Below are 20,994 nucleotides of genomic sequence, written 5' to 3' on the forward strand. Positions count from 1 at the left end.
AGATTGTTTTAAATGGCTTTAATACAGACAGAGGTCAGAAAAGGCAAGATAACAGCAAAAGAGGCTATGTCAAAAAGTAATTAGAGCAGGACAAATGGATTGTGCAGGCATGTCGAAGGCTGTTATTTCTGTAGGCAGTGAGTAGGAAAGGTGTTAATGTAATGTGACAGATCTGGAGCAAAAATGAGGGTGCAGGGAAAACAAATAGGAGCTGACCAATGGAATGGTTTAAATGTGAGGTTTGCTTTAACATAATTTGATTACACATGAAAGAAATGTTTAGTGTAGTTTCTTTGAAAACCTAATTGTCTTAAATACTGCGTGTTCGATTCAGTCTTTACACCCAGAGGAGCAGTCCCCGCTCTGTGGCAGCCTCGCTATCTGTCAGTAATAAGCATGTGAATAGTTTGCCCTGTGTAGCTTCACAGAGAGGAGGATGGAAGATTTTTTTTCCCTGGTGTTGGTCTAGTAAAATTAGCTCTTATTTGCAGTCACATACATCTTAATTTGGGACCTCATGCTATCTGGGGTGGGTGGTATCTGGGGCCTAGGAGCTGCTGGTCGAGGTGACGTGAAAATGGAGCATCTAGTTTATCAGATGGAAAGGACTAGGGGCAGATTTATCAGAAGGAAGATGGGGATGTAACAGTTACTTTTTCAGGACCCAGCTCTTGCCCTATTGAAAAGTGAGAGCAGTATTAGGAGGAGGAGGTAGCAATACAGAAGTGCACTGGATTACCAGACTGCTCCAAAGGACTGGACAGAATACAAAGATTTAATTTCCCGAGCACTGTCCTCCTCTGTGGTGTCATGCTGAGATCACACTACCTGCTGTACACATAAGGATTCGACTTTGCAGCCAGAACAACCTATGCAGTTTATGGGAACATTTCCCCAACGTCTGCAAGAGCAGAAACTTAAAATGATTGAAGTGTCTTTCTTAAGGAGCCACCGATGAAGCTTTGAGCTGGGTGCTTCACATTATGGCTAGACAACGAAAGGGGATTCAGAGCCCATGAAAAATCATGCTCATAGGCAGCTAGGCTTGGCATTGACCCCTCACTCCTGTAAAACAGTGCCAGGTATATCACTGTGCCACCTCTGCTGTGCTGGGTGTCTTTACTTCACTGCTTGGAGTCCCTCTAGGAAGGAAGTTGAATTTACACAAGTTTTTTTTGAGTACGGGAATTTTTCCTGGCCCGTTGTCCAGTGTCATCTTTTCTTTCCTTAATCATCCTTGCATTTCTAATAAATACATTTTCCATAGATTTTGACATTTTGCAATTTCATTTAAACTTGACGTCATCTCAAGAAGCAATTGTAGTTTATAGGTGGTTAAGGTGAGATACATTAAAGGTGGTAAATCATTCAGTCTTCAAGCTGAGGAGGTGTTGGCAGAGGTTCTTACAGAAGCTGGGAGTTCTGGTGATGTTCTTTTTTTCAGTGGAATACGCTGTTTTCTGAATGGATGTATTCTTGGCCAGTTACCTGGGGACAAAAGGGAAGTCTGTGGGTATCGTCAGGGTATACCAGACAGTTCCTCCCTTCTTGTAAATTCTGGAAGGACATTTCTGTTCAGCTTTTCCTGAAAAGAGTATTGCAAACTTCAACAAGTTAAATGTCATACTCAAAGATGACTGGCAAAAAAAGACCTTTTGAATAGCTGCTCCTGAAACCAGAAAAGCTAACTGCAGTAAAAATAAAACCAAAGGGCCGACCAGCCGGCTAGTGGGACTCGTTTCTGTCTCGGTCACCCGTGGAGCATCCAGGGAAGGTGCGAGTATCGCAGAGCCCCGCTCTGACAGCAGCGCGGGCGGCCGGGGGGGCTCCGGCCCCCGAGGCTTGGACCAGAGCTGATCGGCTTCTGCTCCCGAGGACAGTAAAAGCTGATTTTAAAATCTTGGTTCACAGCTATATAGCACTCAGCCTTACGGTGCGGTTAAGGCGGCACGTTGCAGGTCTGCTGTACCGCTGCCTGCATTACGAGATCGGGCCCGCTGTGCTCCTTGGGGTACCCCCCCCGGCAGCCGGCGGCGGCGGGGCCGGTCCGTCTGTCGGATGCTGCCCTCTCCTGTCCAGCCGGCAGCCTGGGAACCCGCGTCCCGCTCAGCCCCCCCGCTCGGCTCCCAGGTGACGGAGCGTTGGGAAGGAGCGCGGCCGGGAGCAGGGGGAGCGCCTCGGGGGGGGGAGGCCGGCGGGTGGCGGGCCGGGGACCCCCTCGCACCTGGGGGCACGCTCGGGCTTCGGGGTGGTACGTGTCTTAAACTTGCTGTAGATCCCGACGTCGACGTTTTCTCTCTTTCCGTAGAACACATGCGTTCGTCTTTGGCGGAGATGGCCCTGCTTAGGACGAGTGATGCTCAGTGATGCTCGTGGCCTCGCTCAGCATTGCTTTCACGTCACCCGCGCCCTCAGGTTCTCCTCTCGGCGCTGGTTTCTGTGCTGTGCCACCTCCCCGTCCCCTCTGCCGAGTCCCACCGATGTGCAGTCCGTTAGTTCACAAACAGGATTTGCCCCGTACTCCCAATGATCTAAACCAGCTAATTAGCAATCGCAGTCGTAACAGTGTGTTTGACGCAGGTACAGAATCTGCAGCTTTAGTTCTGAAGGTTTTTTCCTCTTTGTTTTGCTATCTGACCTGAAATTTGAGGAAATGTCCTCTCGCTGTTTTTTGTTCTTTTCCTGGGGATATCAACAATTGCTGCTCATCCGTCAGGCTGCCTATTTAGAAATGATGCTCAGAACTATAATACCAATAGTTATAGTAACAAACTCTTAGTCTGTTGTTGTTATTACTAAAAATACCAGCAACTGCAGCAGACCAGTGTAGCTGTACGATTGCAGTTTATGTAGGTCAGGCATAAAATAATCTTTTGGCTTTTCAGTTTACCACTCAAATGCACAAAACTTTTCCTGCCTCTTCAAATCCAGGAGATACTCTCTGCCTTCTGACCTACGTGCCTCTCCTCTGTTCCTACATCCTGCTAAACATCTGCATTGTCTGCCCAGGCACGGACCCATCTCAGGTTTGGATGAGGAGATCTCTGCTCATTTGTGCACACGCTGGGGTGATGGGTTGCGCTCTTTCTGTAGGTGGGATACGCCGGGACGAAGCCTCACCGCTGCACCCGGTGTTTGCTTGATGGATTCTGTGCCTGAATTTTGGCCCCGTGGGAGAAGCAAGTGACTGCAGAAGGACAGGACGAGGGTGCGAGGGTCGGATCCGGTCCTGGGCTCGCTGTTGCCCTGGCTGTGCAGGCGCCGTGGCAAGCGGCAGGTGCTCAGGGTGCTGCAGGGCTATCGCTGGTAACGGGGGCCCAGCTCAAGGACTTCTCCCCGTTTTCCAGAATGATCTGACACCGTGTGACCCGATGTGGGTTACTGGGAGTTACAGGAGACGCGCTCCCAGAATAGGATGGAGTCATCTCATAAGAAGGGAAGCGTTTTCTGCCAAGGGTTTAGAATGGAGCTCGATTGCCTGCTCATAGAAATGTAAAGCTTTTCCCTTTGCAATTCTCCTTTCTTGTACTTGCCCACTAAGGCAGTAAAACCATATACTTCTCATGCCTACAATCCCATTTGTTTTCCTTTTTTCCTCTGAAGGCAACCTCTCTAAGAAGCCCTTAACCTCCCCCCTGCTTTTTCCTCTGTTATACAGAGCTGCTCTCCACTGTTTGTTACCCATCAAGCAAGATGCAATGAAATGCTTCTTGCAAGGCATTCAATAGGCTGGGATGGCAAATTCAGTAGCCAAGCAAATAAAAATATAAATAGATAAAATGGGAAATTGATAGGAGGATTCCTTTTGCACAACGACCTGTCGAACTAGTAAGAAGGAGGAAAATGCTTAATTTTATGTGCACCAAGTGAATACCTTCACCAGAATTATTAACACCACGTTCCTTGTGTGTTTAACGCTAGGGAGCAGAGGAATTACCCGCATCTGTTATTAAACCGTTATCACAGGACTTCTCAGAAGTCAGGTGGACATTTATTATCATTTCTTGCAGTTCCTTCCATAGCTTCTCTAAACAATTTTATTTTAATTTTTTTATTTTCTCTGAAATACCTGTATACATAGAGTGAGGGGGATAGAGTTTTTGGGGAAAGCATGTGCTGTGTTTACTTGGAACCAGTTCTTTTGCTGCAATGGCTGAAAGTGGTAACGTCCACAGTACTGAGGCTGCTGAGATGCTTTAATCTGAGTTTATAACATTTATTCAGCTACATTTGCAAACCAGCTTGGTTCTGGCGTGCGGGCGCTGGGTGTCGTTCCCCGGCTGAGGCTCCCACGTGCGCGGGGCTGTTCCTGTGCCTGCCGAACCACGCGGGCTCAGGAGTATTGGCGCTGCAAAATGGAGGTGCTGCCAGTGGCACCGTTTGTTAGTAAAATAAAAACAAAGCCAGGAGTCTGGTATTTCCTTATGTGCTATTTGTTGCTTGAAATCAAATCCACTTTAGTATTTTAGTTTGGTCTGTGGCAAGCTCAGTTATGTGGAGGCAGCTCTTGGTTTAGCTGCCTTCAGTGCCGAGATGTGCTCGGTTTTGTTATCCACAGCCCGCACTTTGTTCGTGCCACAAAGGGGCCGATGTCTCAAACTGCGTTGACACAACAGAGCCCCGATTGTCATGAAAATGGGCAAAGCCTGGCTGGAGCCCAGAGAATTATGAAACGGTGACTGTGGGTGGGAGGGCGAGAGCACGAGGAAGGGCTGCCCCTGTCCTGGGGCCACCGGCTCTGGCAGCCCTGCTCTGCCCAAATTTGGGTTTTGTCATGAAGGTTTTTAGGGATCGGCTGTGGCAAGTGACGGTGCCTGCAGACCGTGTCCTGGAAGACCTCCGCCGTCCTGGTCTGGCAGTGGCTGACCCATTTCAGTGCTGCCTCGTGACTCCAGTTAGGCTCTGCATTTCTGAAAAAGTCACATCTTTTGGGAATTCCTTCTCCCTGGAATCGTGGTCTCACGGCGCGCGCCCAGGGAGCACCCAGGGAGAGGGGCAGTGTCCGGCAGTGCCCGCTCTGCTCCTGCCTGCAGAGTCGCTTCCCGCAGGCAGCCCGGGCAAAACACCCGCGCTCCCAAAAGCAAATAGGGAAAATGTTCTTAAGAAAAAGCTCTCAAAGCACGCCTGCATCTGTACAGGATGCCTTTTAAAGCATTGCACAACTCTTATCCATATTTTCCTTTTCTCCTGCCACATTTATAACCTGTCATCTTCTCCACTGTCTTCTGGCTGGTTTGCCTGGCACCACAGTTCACTGTGGGCAAATTGCAGCAAAACTCAGTGTTTTTCCTGTCCTCGCTTGCAGACAAGTGACCCCGTTGGTAGCGGGATGAGCCAATGCTCAGCACACCCTGGAGATCTTCCTGTGTCTTCCTCTTGCTTCCCATGCCCGTCCCTTATGGCCAAAACATCAAGACAATAAATCTGTTAGGCAGGCAGCGGTGTCACTTGTCCAGTTTTTGGCAGTGGTTTTGGCTTTTACTGTTATGAACTGGTGTTATTCTAAAATTTTAGATGTCAGTTACAGTAGCGCTAGCTTTTTCTGTTTGGGGTGGGAATTGGCTGATTCAGGCTAAAATAAGAATCAGCCACTTTATTTTTCCTTTTACCAGGCTTGCTGTAAGGCTGTTTGGTTCAGACAACGGAATTAATCTTCCTTGTCTCTTTTCCTGCCCTCTGCCCATTCCTAGTTTGGCCTCTCATTTTACAGACCAGTTCCAGATCTCTGTAATTATTTTCTGCCCTTGAGGATTTATTATGGACAAACTGTGACATGTATTTAATGTAAGTGAGTTCTGAGTAATTTGGGGATTGTTTGGCCAATTTTCCGTTTTCCCAGCCAGGTTTTGTCTACAATTGCAGTTGTTTCTGAATTAGAGGGGGTGGAGGGTTGGTGTATCTCTGTTTTGAGTCCCAACAGCAGTTGTGTGAGCAACTTTGTGTCGGTGCGTTATCCTGAGATTAAGTTGCTTTACTTCAGAGGCTGTGTCCACATCACACTGCGGTGTTACAAAATAAGCACTCTGCATTCTGGTCACACTTCTCTGAGGGACGCCGGGAGCGAGCGGAGTGCTCACATGGGACAAAGAATGCAGAGATTTGGGAGCAGGCACAATTGCAAACAGCTGTGTCAACAGTGCAGCCAGGGGATGGCTTACCTTGGCCATGCGCTGCGAGGGCAGGGGTAGCAGGCTCCTCGCACGGCCCTGCTTTGGTAACCTCCAAAGTAAAAAAAGAGAGGTCAATCCGAAGAGCATGTCAAGGACCGACACAGCAACTTTACAGATTTACAGCATAAGCAAACCGGAGACCTGGCCCAGTGAAGGACTGGTTTGCGACAGCTTGCTCCTGCATTATGCACCTGCTCCTGCAGAAATGATGGGTTAAAAGCGGGATTATGAATAGACAGAATCACAGAAGGGTTGGGGTTGGCAGGGTCCTCCCAGACGGTTGGGTCGAACCCCCCTGCCCAAGCGGGGTGAGCTGGAGCAGGGTGCCCAGACTGCCAGGAGGATGCTGCTGAGCCTTGCTCTTGCGTGCACATGGGGTTATTTGCATTGCTGGATGTCACCAGAAAGCAATAAAATTTCAGGCTTGGGATCGAGTGAAATATGACCTCTTTTGTTGCCTCTGTGCCTTGTTTATTTTAAGTCAGCCATTTCTCAGAGCATGGTTGAGCCCTGCGGTCCTCAGGATGAGGAACAGAAGCAGACTATGGCTGTTGAACAGAGTCAGCGTAGACATCTGGAGGACAGGTGGAACTGGGCATTGGCAGAAACATTTTTGGCCATTCCCTTAAATGCCTCGGTGTGGTGAGCGTTGTTTTGGGCTTGGTCAAACCCAGCTGACCACTGGGACAGCTTATCGGGTATCCCATGTTTGCAGCACTAAGGAGACATGAACCGTGCAATATCCAAGGTTGAGTTCATCCCAGGAGGAGGACGAAGGAGCAGAAGAAATTCATGAAAACATTCACTGGTGCAGAGAAACATGCGACTGTATCTGATGGAGAGCTCACCATTACCAGTGCTGCCATGGTAGTACCTGTTTTGAGGCGGGCAGCCAAATCAGCCACAGATTTATCGTTACGAAAGTTTGCAGAGCCACCAAGTTTAGAGGCAGAGATGATCCGCCTTGAGGAGGTTGAGCAGCATGGATTTTTTAATTAGGTGAGAGAGAAATTGGGAAAAGACAAAACACCCAATGTCCCATGTAGTGTTTTTCATTATAGTGCAAGTTTTCTTGTTGGAGCTATGGCCAGTGTGATTTTAACTCCATTCTAGCAATAGCGCTGCTGAAACTGTTTCCATTAGGAGGGTGAATGTCAGCTCACTGACAAGCCGGTGCAGATCATACTGTTAAGTTCTGATCATTTGGCTGACCTTTGCACTTGTCCATCACCAGCTGCCTGTGCACCAATCCTACCCTGTTCATTGTCTCCCCGCACTCACCGCTGTCCTTAGACCACCGCGTGGTTCGGGCGACCAGAACTGGGCTGCACAGCTCACACGTCCCCATCAGCATCGACCGCACCACTCCTCCCGTGGGACGTGCTCTCACGGGGACTCAGAGAGCCCTTGTGCCCACTGACGGCACACCTACTTTTTTTTCCTCATCTGTTGCTGTATTTCCTGCAGTGGTTTGTTTTTTCCCCACTCCATCCCAACTTCAAAATGCTACCGTGGCACTTCGAAAGCTGATTGCAGAGCGTACCTGCAGGCAGAAGGCAGAAACCCCGATTTCCCAGCGCGGCTCAGCAGGTGTATTTTTTTCTAGAGCCAGGTTTGTTTTCCGTATTAGTCTGGGTACTAATCTTCAAGTCAGCTTTTGTGAGGTTGATGACAACAATACAAAATGATGCTGAAATCACTTTTCTAAAGCAAGCCTGTGCTAAGCAGCCTCAGAGGATAGAAAATGGATCGTGCGGCAGTTTCTTCGGCTTTCCTCCAGGGCGCCGGTGTTGGGCATGGCCGAGGGGGATGCTGGAACAGGTTGTGCTCCTGCTCATCTGGCAACTACTGCGTTTCTGTAAATGACGACTATGAAATAGAGTGTGAGCGCGTGCCATGTTGACTGTTCACCCTTTGGAAATCTCTCTATGACCACAGAGAAAGCGCACGTGTTCCTCCGCTGAGGAAGCTGGAGCGAGCATCCAGTCGCCAGCGTCCCGTCCCCGTAGGCTGGCTTACGCAGACCCACGCGAGGAGGGCTCCGGTCCCCTGCCCCGTCGCGACCGCCGCCGCGGCAGCGCCCCAGTCCCCAGTCCCGTGGGAACTGGGGGTCCCAGTCCACGTTCGCGGTGGGCTGTGGCTGTCGGCTGCGCCGGGGGCGCGGGAAGGCGCTTGCTCGCGGCCAGCACGACGCCTTCCCTTGCCCACGCTGGCGCACGCCGTGCGGGCAAGCCGTGCCCGTCGCGGCCCGCGTTTGCTTAGCTGTGCAGCGGGACCCGTCCGTCCATCCCGAGCTTGCGTGTCGGCGACGATTAAAACGAAACGGGAGTTTTGGGCCGGCAGTGGTTACCGGTTTGAGGCAATAATTTCCGTCCTAGAAACTCCTCTGTTTTTTCCCCGGCGCGTGTGTCCGCGCTGTTGGTGCAACCCCTCAGCGCACGGTGCCGGCAAGTCGGGGCAAAACCGACCCGAAGCCGTCCCCGCGCCCCGGCCCCCCGGGGGGGGGGGCGACGACGGCCGCGGGCCCGCTGCGTCCTGCCGCCCGGGGACCGGCGCTCGGCGGGGACCCCGGCCGAGGCGGCCCCTTCCCCGCCCCCCCCCCCCCCCCCCGCCCCGGGCTGGGCCCGTCGGGGCTCGGTGCCCGGCGGAGGCGGCGCTGACATCACGGCTCGTTAGCATAGGGCCGGCCCGCGGTCGGCGGCGATGGCCGAGCCGGGCTGCCCGCCCGCCCGCTCCGCTGGCCCCGCTCCCCGCCGCGCCGCCGCCATGAGGCGGCCCTAGGAGCGCGGCGCCGGGGGGATGAAGCGGGACTCGACCTGCATGGAAGGTGAGCGGGGCGCCGGGCCTTTGTTCGGGGGGGGGGGGGGGGGTGCGCGGCCCCGGGGGCGCCGCCTCCCGCCACCGACCCCCCCCTTACACGTACACCCCCCCCCGGCAGCAGCCGCCGCTCCGGGGTCGGCGGGGGGAGCGGGCGCTGGCGGTGCGGGGACCGGGAGCTGGAGCGGGGCTGCGGCAGCGGAACAGCCGCGGAGGCTTGGGGTTTTGGTTTTTTTTTCCCTTTTCTTGCCTTTTTTTTTTTTTTTTTTTTTCCTTCTTTTTAAGGCGGCCGCGAGCTGCGCCGTGCTGGCCGCGCGTCGCAGGCTGCGGCTGCGAACGGGATTATGCAATTTGAAACAACGACAAAAAAAAAGGGTATTAGTTTGTTTTGTGGCTTAATTTGTTTATATTTTAAACTTCCTAATCCCTTTGACCATCTGGAAGAGCTTTTTTTAGTATCGTTAATTATTGATAGTATCGGGGTCATGCAGGCGCTTGATAACGTAGCTCCATCTCTCCTGGGACTAATACTAGTTACTGATATTTTACAGCTCCCCGCCCCCCCCCCCCCCCCGATTGAAGACAGTGGCAAAGCTCTTCTTCAGAATAAGGACAAAATATTTAAGGAAAGCACACCGCGTGTTTGGGTAACACACGTTTTGAAAAGTCACGATTTTTAGTTGTGCCTAGGCCCTGCCTCCTCGTAGGCAGGGACCGCTGCGTTTTGTTGTAGTGGTGGTTGTTGTTGTTTTAATCTTAGATTTTCTTAATTCTGCATCGTTCTCAGTCGTTGCACATCTAGACAACTTACATAGCTCCCAGAGGATTATTTTTAGGCAGGCAAGTCAGTTTTTAATCTTACTGCTTTGTAATTTATCAATTTTAAAAAATAGAGTCTAAACCAGATTTTAATTCGGAGCCTATGGCCGTGCTGGAGCAAGGGCAGGGGGCCATGCAAAAAGCTTTATTTTTTCTTAAGTTGGATTAGAGAAAGTTGATCACTTGGGAAAGCACCGGTTAAGCTCGGAATCGATCTCCAGACCCTGTGAAGGGGTGGGTAGCGCGAGGGATGGAGACCCTTGTGCCTGCTACGGCGGCTGCAGGCTGTCGCTTCGGCTAGCGGGGGCACATTTTGGTGCAGTGGGCTTTTGTTCCAAACTCTTTGTGCAACAACTGGCTGGAGTGAAGGATCAGGCCCCGTCGCCCGTCCTCCCTGTGCCGCACAATGGAGCGGGGCGAAGATCTCGCAGCATCCCTCGTCCCTTGGCCGGCTCCTGCCGGCGCTGGGTCCCGTGGGACGTGGGTGCTCTGGGGCGCAGGGCTGGGTGTTGGGGTGAGGAGGAGAGGCAAGGCCAGGGGGGAGAGGGGCTCCCAGCCTGCCCGGGAGAAGTTGCATTTCGCAGATGAGTTTTTGATATGCAAATGGTGATCCGTCCCAGCCCGCTGAAGGGAAGGGTGATGGGTTTCATCAGCTGCACACTCTTGATTTATACCTACACGAAAAAGAGCAACCGATGACTTCTGGGTTTTTTATGAGGGTTTTCTTTTGACTGAACTCTTCTTTGGCAGAAACAAAATCAGCGTGGAATAAGACTGAGTTTTTGGATTTAATTACTGGAAAGGGAGAGCAAAGCTGAGATGCGCTGGCCATTTCTCTGTCGCAGCATTTCTCCTCTTTTCTTTTCAATACTCGGTCGGTGCTTTTTAAAATGCAACCGCGCTCTCTGTGTCTCCATAATTAGAACATCTTTTTACAGTACAGAACATGAGGTTGCAGGCAGTCTCTTTCTTTCCCCTTCTTTTTTTTTTTTTTAAAGGACTTGAGGAGGCTTGTCCATTTAAATTAACCTTTATCCCAGCTGGGCACACAAATGTTTTTGTTTTAGTTCACAGAGGGTTAATTCTATTCAGGCTCTCACCATGGCCGGCCTGATCTGGGGCAGCACAATCTGCTCTTTGAGCCCGGCCTGGCCAGGCAGGACGCTGGTGCCTTCGCCCGCATCCAGCGCGGGGCCAGGACCCCCATCTGCGGGGTCGATGGGGAGCAGGAGCGGGACGCCCCGGCCCATTGTGCACCCAGCGATGGGCTCGGCCGCCGAGGTCGCTCCTGTCCCGGGGAGGGGCCGCCCAACAGAAAATTTAATCCCTGTGTTCATCGATTATAAGTTAAAGAAAAGCCCCTTAAGCAAACGCATCTGGTTTTGGGGGTGGGCTTGTTTGGACAATGCAGCACTCCGCAGCGAGGGGGGATTCACCCCAAATCTGTGTCTTGAATTTAAGAAGACGGTTTTCTTGAAACTAAACATTGACAGTGAAAAAAATCGTTAGGAAAGATAAGGAGAAAAAGAAACCTTCAAGGCGTTTGTTTGTGTTTGAGGCATCATCAGAGGCGAGCGAGATTTTGTTAGGATTTAAGTAACACATGTGTGAGATCTCCCCCTCCCCAAACAGCTGGTATTTAGCAGCTTGAGATTTAAACCCAGCTAAAGGGTACTGTGGGGTGTGTGTGATAGGGTGAGTTAATCACAAAGCAAATAAATGATACACAGTTGAAAAGATGTTGAATATATTAATGAATTGCGGTGCTGAGTGTCGTCTGTAATCTTTTTTTCAGCTATGAAAGATTTTCTTAGCTGTAAATCACGTTCTGCTGTTAAAATGGGAAGTTTTGCAAACTGCAGCTTTCTGCGTCCTCCCTCTCACTTTTCGGCAGGACCAAATCCCAGCACCATCTGCTCTGGGCGTTTGGGTGAGGGTTTGTGCCTTCACTTTTGGCCTCACTCTAGGAAGTAAAGTCTTTGTTTCTGCTCCATTATAAAGCACCGGTATTACAAGTCACGCGAGCTGGCTGCACCGACACACGGTCTTATTTCCAAGGTAAATCACTCGCAGGGAGCTGTAGGTGCTGTACGGTTTTACACTGCATCTGGAGGGGTGGGTGCAATCCTTCTCGCAGCCGTGAGGAACTGCCAAGATGAAGCCAGCGTCTGGTCCCCTCCAGGAATGCGGCCGTGCTGCCTGCCCGCTCTCGGAACACCAAAGCCGCTTCCCCGTAGCCTGCTCGGGTGTTTGTCCGCAGGAGTGATACAGGTGGGAGCAGTGATGGAGACTTGCTGAAGGCTGGACGTGTGTCCCGATACTTTAATTTATTTGCTGTGTATTTTATTTGCTCATTCATGCGCTTTCGTGTTTTCTGTATGTGTCTTTGCCATGTGCTTCAGCAGGATTCGAAGGTATTTCCTTTTGGAAATTCTTAGGAATTTTCTTCTAAAAATTATCAAGACTACTCATTTCACTGAGGGGAAAAGCAAGTCTTTTAAAAAATAAGCGTATTGCTTCTGCCATTTGCCTTATAAAACATAGACAAGGAGAGATTTCTTCTCTTTCTCACTACGTCTTCTGTGACTCTTGTGTAACATCATAATATTCTTGGAGAATTTACATTGTATTAAAATGTGGTATGAAACCTACCATGACCTTTGAAAACAATACATCCTTTAATGTGGCTTTGGGGAGGGGTTAGCGAGGGAGTAGCCATAAAAATCTTCAGGGTTCAAGATGAGGTTGAGATTTTTGTGAGTGCTTTTGTCGTAGCAGCAACTGTTTGATTTAGTGGCCCCTGCTACAATGGGTTGTGAGAACAAAGCCAGAATATCCCATGTATGAGTTCGTTAAATGTAAGACCCATCAGGAAAATTGAGGGGTGGGGGGGCTTCCTCAGCCCTCTCTCTCTGAAATAAAACATGTGCAAGGTATTTAAAAAAACTTCTTAGCGATTGCTTTGTTTCTTAAGCTACGTTGTCTTGTGTGGCTTTTGAAACTGGAGGAATCAATGAGACGAGAGGGAACAGAGCCAGGGAGGAAGGAAGGCTGCTTGCTTTAAAATTATTATACTTACTATGTGTTTCTATATTCTACTGAAATTTCAAGGTTAAGGGAGTTCAGAGCACCCCCAGCGCAAAACTGCTTTAAATTTGCCCATGCTTTACTGTTTCTGTAAAGTTTGCTGCGATTCTGGCCCGGCTGTCCCACCGTTTGCCTACACAAGGCGCTTGCATTAAGTAGGGTGAAAAATAGCAAAGGTCAGGAGCTGGCAAACCCGTGGGCCACAGGGGGAGCGTCTTGGGCCTGGTCACGGTTCCTACAGGATTTTTTTTAAACCTCTGAAACTCTAAGACTTTCAGTAGGTAATTATTTTTTATCTACCAGTTTTGTTTGAGCGGCAGTTTACGGGGTGTACGGGCATCTCTCTAGCTCCTGGAGGTCCGTGTCTTTGTTCACGGTGTGTGCTGCTGTTCTATGGTGAATTTTAATCTGGAAACCCACCCAATTAACAGTTGCTGCAGGGAGGCATGTGCAGTTATTGTGGCGATGGGGCCATTCACACCACCTCGCCGTCACCCTGCTAGCGGGGAGATGGGGACGGCGAGGGAAGGATTCTGATTCCTCCTCGCTTTAATCATCCCGGCTTCCCGTGTTCGCCAGACGAGGCCCTATTCTTCCCACAACAAAAAAGCTGCGCCTGGAAATGAGCCCTCATTTACATCCTCAGCCATCAGCCTGCTCCGGCGAGGAGGGAGCCCCGTGATCTGCCATGGGACGCTGCAGCCATCCACCGCAGCCATCCACCGCAGCCATCCACCGCAGCCATCCACCGCAGCCATCCTCCTCTACCTTTTGCCGTGTGCGTAAGCCGGTAGTTTCATGGCTCCCTAATTCCGCCCTAGCCTGCCCGGCCGTGGCACGGCATGCCCGGCAGCGAGCGCGGCCGTTGCTGCTGACCCGGGGGTCCCCCAGCGCCCACGATTTATGGCACTGCTGGTGGGAGCAGGGGGAGGGCCAGGAGTTAAGCTGAGGCTGAGCTAAACCCTGCAGATAGAGGACTCTTCTGTCCGAGGCTAATCCCCCGGCCCCCTCCCAGCGTTTATCAGATAGCTGAAGGTAGAGATTATGCAATTGGTGACTACAAAGTCATGTTTAGCTGCCTCCCTTCAGCGAGATGCTCAGATAGCCCCAGTCCTGATCTGTAGCAGCATTCCTCTGCATTCTTCATTAAGCACATACCTGAGGTTGTCTGTCCTGTAAAACTGGGAACGTTTTTGTGTGGTGATGACACCATGAACGTTTCTTTAGTTAGAGTTTGCGTTTCCTTCATTCATTCCTTTATCTTAAGGTTTTATAACAAGTGCGGTGACATTCGCAGAGAAGTGCAAATTTGCATGCTGTGCGTTAGCAAACCTTTTAAAGATGAATACAGATGGGTTAGATTTTTACTTGGCTTGTGTAACTGAAAACTCGTTTCATTTCTGATCTAATACATTTGGCTCATTTTTTTCTGTTGCGTTCATATGTTCTCCAATAGTAAGAACCTGCACACTGGTTTGTCAGGTTGCTTAGGCTTTATCGAGATTGGAGAGGACTTCACTGTGACTGCTACCTCCTGCCGCTCCAAAAATCCTGTGGATAAAAACACCTTTGTCTCGGAAAACTCCCTGGTCAAATCTAAGCGAGGAAAACCAGGCTCAGTGTTGTCGTGCTGAAGTGAGTTTGAACCAGCTCATCTTCACAAGCCGGTGCCATCCTAAGGTTGGGGATTTTCAAAGTCTGTGTCATTTCACCGAGTGACACAAAACGGGAACAACGGGGTGTGGGTAGCACACCAGGCATGATGCGGATTTGTGTAGTTGTGTGTCTGCCCGGTCTGAGCTCTCTCCTTAGCTCCCTGGGTGGGTCGGTGGGTGCAGGCAGCTGCCGTGCCCCGCTCCATCTCCTGCGTAAGGCAAGAGTTCAGCCCCTGCCTGCTCCCGGTGCTGTGCCTGCCTTCTTCCTCCCTTCCTGCTCTGGCTGTGCCGTCTTTTTTAGAGTAATTGTGCCGGATGGTTTCTCAGTTTTGAGTTTGTGCTCTTTTCCTTCTTCTTGCTCTTCAAGTTTTTTTTATTCTTTCTGTCCCTTATACTGTCTCCTTGTTTTTCTGACCTGGTCTGTCTGTCTCCCTTCTCTTACTGCCCTCTCCCCACCTCCCGTTATTCATCTTCTCAACCACTTTCCTTTACCCCTCAAGACCCATCATCTCTGACACCGTGTGACCCTCTGCCGCCCACGCCGGAGCATCGCTGTAATTCCCTCGTCACCTGGACAAGTTGCTGTTGTGGCTGCTCGGGTGCTGTCTGGAAGGAGCCTTTGTCCCCGCTGAGGTGTAAGAGTGCCATGTGGGTCACTCTCTTCTGCTCCTGTCACCTGGACGCACATAAAGGAGCACTGGCCCTCGAGTGCCTTCGCTCTGCAGCTCGTGGCCATCTCGGAAGAAGAGAAAAGCAGCTCTGGCTGCTCTCCTCCCTGGCTCCACCGGCAAGGTCCAAAATGCCACGCGGTCTGGGCTATCCCACCTTCCCCTTCCCACAGGACAACCCTGACTGCTTTGTGGTGTCTTCCCCAGGCACTGCCACGTACTCCTGATTTCCCCATTAATTTGACTGTAGCTATCACATGAGCTCCTGCAGCAAAGTTTCTCCTCTGAGTTTTGAACAGTTGAGCCGTAGAGGAATAACTTCCTACTCAGCACAGCCTGCATCTGCAAGGCAGGTCCTGGAAAGCATATGCACTTCTTGTGTCTCCTAAGCAGCTTGTCTTTAACTAAACATGATTAAATATATGTATCACACAAACTCCAGAGAGAAAGGACTGAGGCACTGAAGCTAAACTCCGGGTACCCGAGGCTTGCGTGGAGAACCACGTGCAGCATCCATCCCCGGGGAGCTGCAGAAAACCGTTGCCACCTCCCGGGTCCCGCTTTAGCTGTGGGTATTCTGCCCGTTGGAACTTGCACAGTCACGCGTTCAAGCCAAGAAATACCGGAAATAATCTGGTTTAACCAGCATCCCTATGAAACGCGCGACTGAGTGAAAGGCAGAAGTGTGGTTCCTCGAGTCCTGTTGCTCCAAACCAAAGCGATGCCCTTTCTGTTCCTTGGTGCCTCTGCCTTGCTCGGCCAGGGTGATCTAGTTGTCCAGGTAATGATTATTTGACATTTGGGAAAGCAACCCCATCAAGTGTACTGCAGATTTGTTTGTACCCCTGAATGCACTTGAATAGTGCCCATCTTCAAAGTGCAGCTCTGTTTGCAACTATCGGGATATTAATAGGTTACAACACTGGGGCAGGGAAAGCAGATAGGCCTGGTGTGCGAGGGGTTAAGCTGTTTGGCTGTGCTAAACATCTGCTACAGGAAAAGATTCTGGTGCAACTTGCTGGCATTATCTTAAGCATAGCTGAGTGTTACTGTGAAGCAAGGTTTAGGCCTCACTATACAGATGCAAGGTAATGAGGATCCATCTTCGTTAACTACCTGGGTCTCTTCAGCCATCATTTACTTTTTCCTTTCCATTTGACATCACCTCTACGGAGATCACTGCCTGCTCACAGGTTCTCACTGAGCCGTGCATCATCCCTGCTCTGTCTCAGAGGTGATGTTAGTGTCTTAAAATACGAAATTTAATGTGACAGCTCCTGTTGCTGCGAGTCCTGCAATTTCCATTTTTAGCTGTCCAAAGGCCTTCCAAAGATTTGGAAAAGGAACAGTAAAGTCACGTCATTGTGGCTTAACCATAATGTAATTCACTTGGGTTCTGGGTGGTGACTTGTGCCGTGAGGCTTTTGCTGGTGCTGCTGGAGCCGCGGGAGGGAGTGAGGAGGTGAGCGGGTCCCTCTGCCTGCCCCCGGGAATACGCAAGGTGTGACAGTATTTCACGTTCATTGGTGTCTGCCAGGCGCAATGTTTGTATTGGCACACCCTGGTCTGTGCAGTTGAGGCAGGGCACTTCAGACCCTTTTTCCCCTCAAGGTTCCCGTTCCTCTCTGCTAACAGCAGCACAAAGTTTGATGCAGGCTGCCGGGGAGAGTCGCACTCTTGCCCCAGCTCCAAGGGTCCTGTCCCGGTGCTGGGAAGGTGAAAGATGGAGCCTTCCCTTGCAGCCATGCGCTGCTGCTCTCCAGTGCTGTGCAATGGATCCGCACAAGCCTGACAACCGGCTGCCTCTTTGTCAAACCTGACCTTATAGGAACTCAGGGGTTTTCCTACTGCGTGCCCACAGCGGGTGCTGGCACCACTGGGCACCAAGTGGAGCGTTCAGAGAAAAACCTGATAACTGGGAATAAACTTCAGGGGCAGTGCAGCGTGTTTGTGCCACGCTGATAAGAAAACATCATCCATTTTTTTGCTCTCATCTCTGTTCTTTGTTAAGGGAATATGTAAGATAGTGCCAGGGAAGCTGCTCAGGGACTTGTTTGGCCCCTGAGTGATGGGTTTGACCTCCTGCCCATGGCAGGAGGAGACCCTGTTTTGTGGCAGAGGCAGGCACTGCACCGATGTGGCCTCTTATGGCTGTAACACGTGCTCCTTGCGATCTAAACGGCGCTTCATTTCCCAAACTACTTCCATTTCTGACAAATTGCGTGACTAAGGGCATTTCTAAGAGGCTGTTTTTTAAGCAAACATGGGTTTTACTTTTCTTCATTCTTCTTGCCACTGTTGAGAATTTCTGGATTTGATTTCCTATGAATATGTTGAATTGAAATGACTTTATTGGCGGTTGTGGAACTGGCTTTGTGGCAGGCCTGTGAAGCTCCAGAGCTGGAGGCAAACCCCCCTGCCCACCTTGCTCTGCTGACCGAGTAAAGGCAGTGAGGAGCCTCGTGCCGGCAGCACCTCCGGCTGGGCTGTGCCGGGCCGCTGAGACCGGCGTTTCTGGGTGAGTGCCTCTGCTGCGCTCTGTCTGGGCAGGCCACGGGGCATGGAAACTTTCCCAGTCCCCTCAGGAGAGTTTCTGATCGCTCGGTGAAGCCGTTTTGTTGACCACAAAGCCTTTCCTCTTCTCTTGCAGATGAGCGGGTGGATCAGCGAACCTGCCTGATCTGCGGGGACAGAGCTACGGGGCTGCACTATGGGATCATCTCCTGCGAGGGCTGCAAGGGGTTCTTCAAAAGGAGCATCTGCAACAAGCGGGTTTACAGATGCAGTCGAGACAAGAACTGCGTCATGTCACGCAAACAGCGCAACAGATGCCAGTACTGCCGGCTGCTCAAATGCCTCCAGATGGGGATGAACCGAAAAGGTAAAGAAAACTGGGCTTTTTACGGGTGAAGGCACAGGTTGGGGCCAGTGTTAGCAATGCATGCTGCCCTTCCTCAGCTGCCATTTTGTATTGCAGTTCTGCCTCTCAAATTCTTGGCAAGAAAAAGTGAAACTTCAGCAAAATTATGCATGGATAAAAAGTTCTTCCTGAACTACTTCATTACTGTACTGGAGGAAAAATCTGTATGAATTGAAAGCACACATAAGTATTTGGAGAGCTGATTGTTGTGATCCCTTTTTTCAGGGAAGGTAACAGTTCGTTACTGTCCTTCCTGGTGGATCTGTCCTTGCATTTATCCTGAACGAGGTGGTCACTATTTCTGTGCTTTGATATCCTAATGTAGCAAAAATGAATGCATTTAAATACGCTATTTAAGTCCCAAGAGATCCGAGTCAGACTTTACCTGTTCATTGTTGTGGGAGCTTAGACCTGCAGTTGCTGCCCAGTGATAAGGTGTGAGGGTGTTCACCTACTGCCTGTCTCTGGTTGATGACGCACGGCTCCCGGCAGCAGCGTGTGGAGCTGGGGAATGCCGAAGGTGGTTTTGCCAGGTATGAGGTCACTGAGGAGGCAAGTGCGATCTGGAGAAGGAGCTGTGCTGGGTTAGGGACAGCAACCCGCTAGTCCCCACGTGTGCAGAGGTGATGAATGCTACAGTATCATCTTCAGGATGGAAAATCTTAAGTAGCTCAGAAGTTAATAATGAAAAATAGGCTGGGATTTATTTCAGTGTCATGTCTCGACTCTTCAGTCTTTTGACTTTTTAATCTCTGGAAATGTTGTTGCCCATTAAAAGCAGAGATTTCTTGGTTTAATGGCAACAGGCAGGAGTCTGAGCAGCAGCGGGTGCTGCTGTAGCACGGGGGCCGCTGCGCTCCTCCCGGACGCGCGGGTGGGACGGTGGGAGGGACCCCTTCCTGGCTGCCAAACAGAAGTGTCATCTCATGTTTTTTAAATGTAGCTATTGATGCCTTTAGTGTCATCGTTCACATGAAAGCCGCCTGTCAAAAGCACTAAAACTTCCATAAATTTACTGCAAATCCAGCAGGATCTTCCTTAGAAAACGTATCTTGGGGCTGAGATGGAAAGCTTATCTCCTGACTGCTTTGATTACAAATTATCTTGGGGCGTTTTACTTGATGGGGAAGGCAAGCTGGTTCCCGGTAGTCTTTGACCTGACGAGCGTAGTTCTGGGTGACCAGAAGCGCCGGCGGGGCGCGTTTTTATTTTCGGCGCCTGCAGCGCGAACCGCTCAGCGCTCGCCCCCAGGATCTCGTAACCCGGGGCGTGCTGCGCCCCTTCCTCCAAGCGCTCTCCTCCGCCTCCGCGTCGTCGTCCGAGCCCGGCGGGGCGCCCAGCCCCGCGGAAGTGTCCGGCTCTCTCCCCACCCGCTGCCGGGCGGCTTCTCCCGACGACCCGTCTCTCGCCCGCCCGCGGGCGTTGCCGGTGCCGGCAGCGCGACGCTCCGGTGGCGGCAGGCGGCGGGCGCGGCTCTCCCGCGGGGGCGGAGCGCCACCTGCCGGCCCGCCGACCGACCGACCGACCGCCGACCGACCGACCGCCGACCGACCGACCGACCGCCGACCGACCGCCGACCGACCGACCGACTGACCGCCGACCGACCGACCGCCGACCGACCGACCGACCGCCGACCGACCGCCGACCGACCGACCGCCGACCGACCGCCGACCGACCGACCGCCGACCGACCGACCGCCGACCGACCGACCGACTGACCGCCGACCGACCGACCGCCGACCGACCGCCGACCGACCGACCGACCGACCGCCGACCGACCGACCGCCGACCGACCGCCCGCCGACCGACCGCCGACCGACCGACCGCCGACCGACCGCCGACCGACCGCCGACCGACCGACCGCCGACCGACCGACCGACCGACTGCCAACCGACCGCCGACCGACCGCCGACCGACCGCCGACCGACCGACCGCCGCTCCTTCTTCCCCCAACAGCCGCCCCGGCTTCGGCTCGGCGGAGGACGCGGCAGTCCGCAGGCAGCGACCCCGGGGCACGGGCGGTTAAGGAGCAGTGTGCTTCCCGCCAGGGTGCCCAAATTATTGCGTGATTGAGTCGCAAAGTTACTTCATATCGGGGTCTAAGTGCGGTTAGTTTTGAATTCAGGTAGGGCACAGAGCTCAACACTGGGAAGGGGAACCAGCTTTGAGGAGACTGACTGTTGTGCAGCCCTGTACAGCTCTTCTGGGGAGTGCATCTGTGCTTTGGAACCATAGAGGTTCCCTCAAGCCTTTTTTGATGGACCACCAGCAAAAACATTACGACATCTTGTTGCAGATCTTGGCTAGGTTACGCAACTGGCAAGACTTCCAAAAATCCCATTTAAGAGAAGCATCTTGAATGTACAGGGATCTGGGAGATGGGGGAGCTCCATATCCGAGCTGCAAGCAGGAGGGAATAGTGCTGGTCCACGAAGGCTGAGCTCTGCAGCAGAACGTGTGTTTGTCCCTGCTGATACCCGAGTCAAGCATCGCAGCAGATACCAGGTGGTGCCGAGCACCTCCCAGGGGCTGGGCAGGGGGTTCTTCCATTTAAGCTAGGAACGGTTGTAAGCTCTCTACAACTACCTGAAAGGGGGCTGTAGTGAGGTGGGTGTTGGTCTCTTCTCCCAAGTAACAAGCAATAGGACAAGAGGAAGTGGCCTCAAGTTGAGGCAAGGGGGATTTAGGCTGGATATTAGGAAAAATTTTTTTACTGAGAGGGTTGTCAAACATTGGAATGGGCTGCCCAGGGAAGTGGTTGAGTCACCATCCCTGGAGATATTCAAAAAGCGAGTGGACAGGGTACTCCAGGACATGGTTTAGTGGGCATGGATGATGGTTGGACTCGATGATCTTGAA

The 20,994-nt window shown here is 51.8% G+C and overlaps 1 protein-coding gene across 4 annotated transcripts in view; it reads left to right on the plus strand.

Annotated features, from left to right (window-relative positions):
- The window catches only part of NR6A1 (nuclear receptor subfamily 6 group A member 1), a 101,986-nt gene that overhangs the window by 58,255 nt on the left and 22,737 nt on the right, over nucleotides 1-20,994 (plus strand). For 3 of the 4 annotated variants that reach the window (XM_052816010.1, XM_052816011.1, XM_052816012.1), the window contains one exon: nucleotides 17,867-18,097. In XM_052816010.1, the coding sequence (XP_052671970.1) occupies nucleotides 17,867-18,097 (231 nt within the window). Of the gene's footprint in view, nucleotides 1-8,836; nucleotides 8,998-17,866; nucleotides 18,098-20,994 lie in introns of those variants that run through there. The other variant, XM_052816013.1, reaches the window with a different exon arrangement.

Source organism: Harpia harpyja, chromosome 19 (assembly GCF_026419915.1).
Source record: "Harpia harpyja isolate bHarHar1 chromosome 19, bHarHar1 primary haplotype, whole genome shotgun sequence".
In the NCBI taxonomy this organism is placed as follows: Eukaryota; Metazoa; Chordata; class Aves; order Accipitriformes; family Accipitridae; genus Harpia; species Harpia harpyja.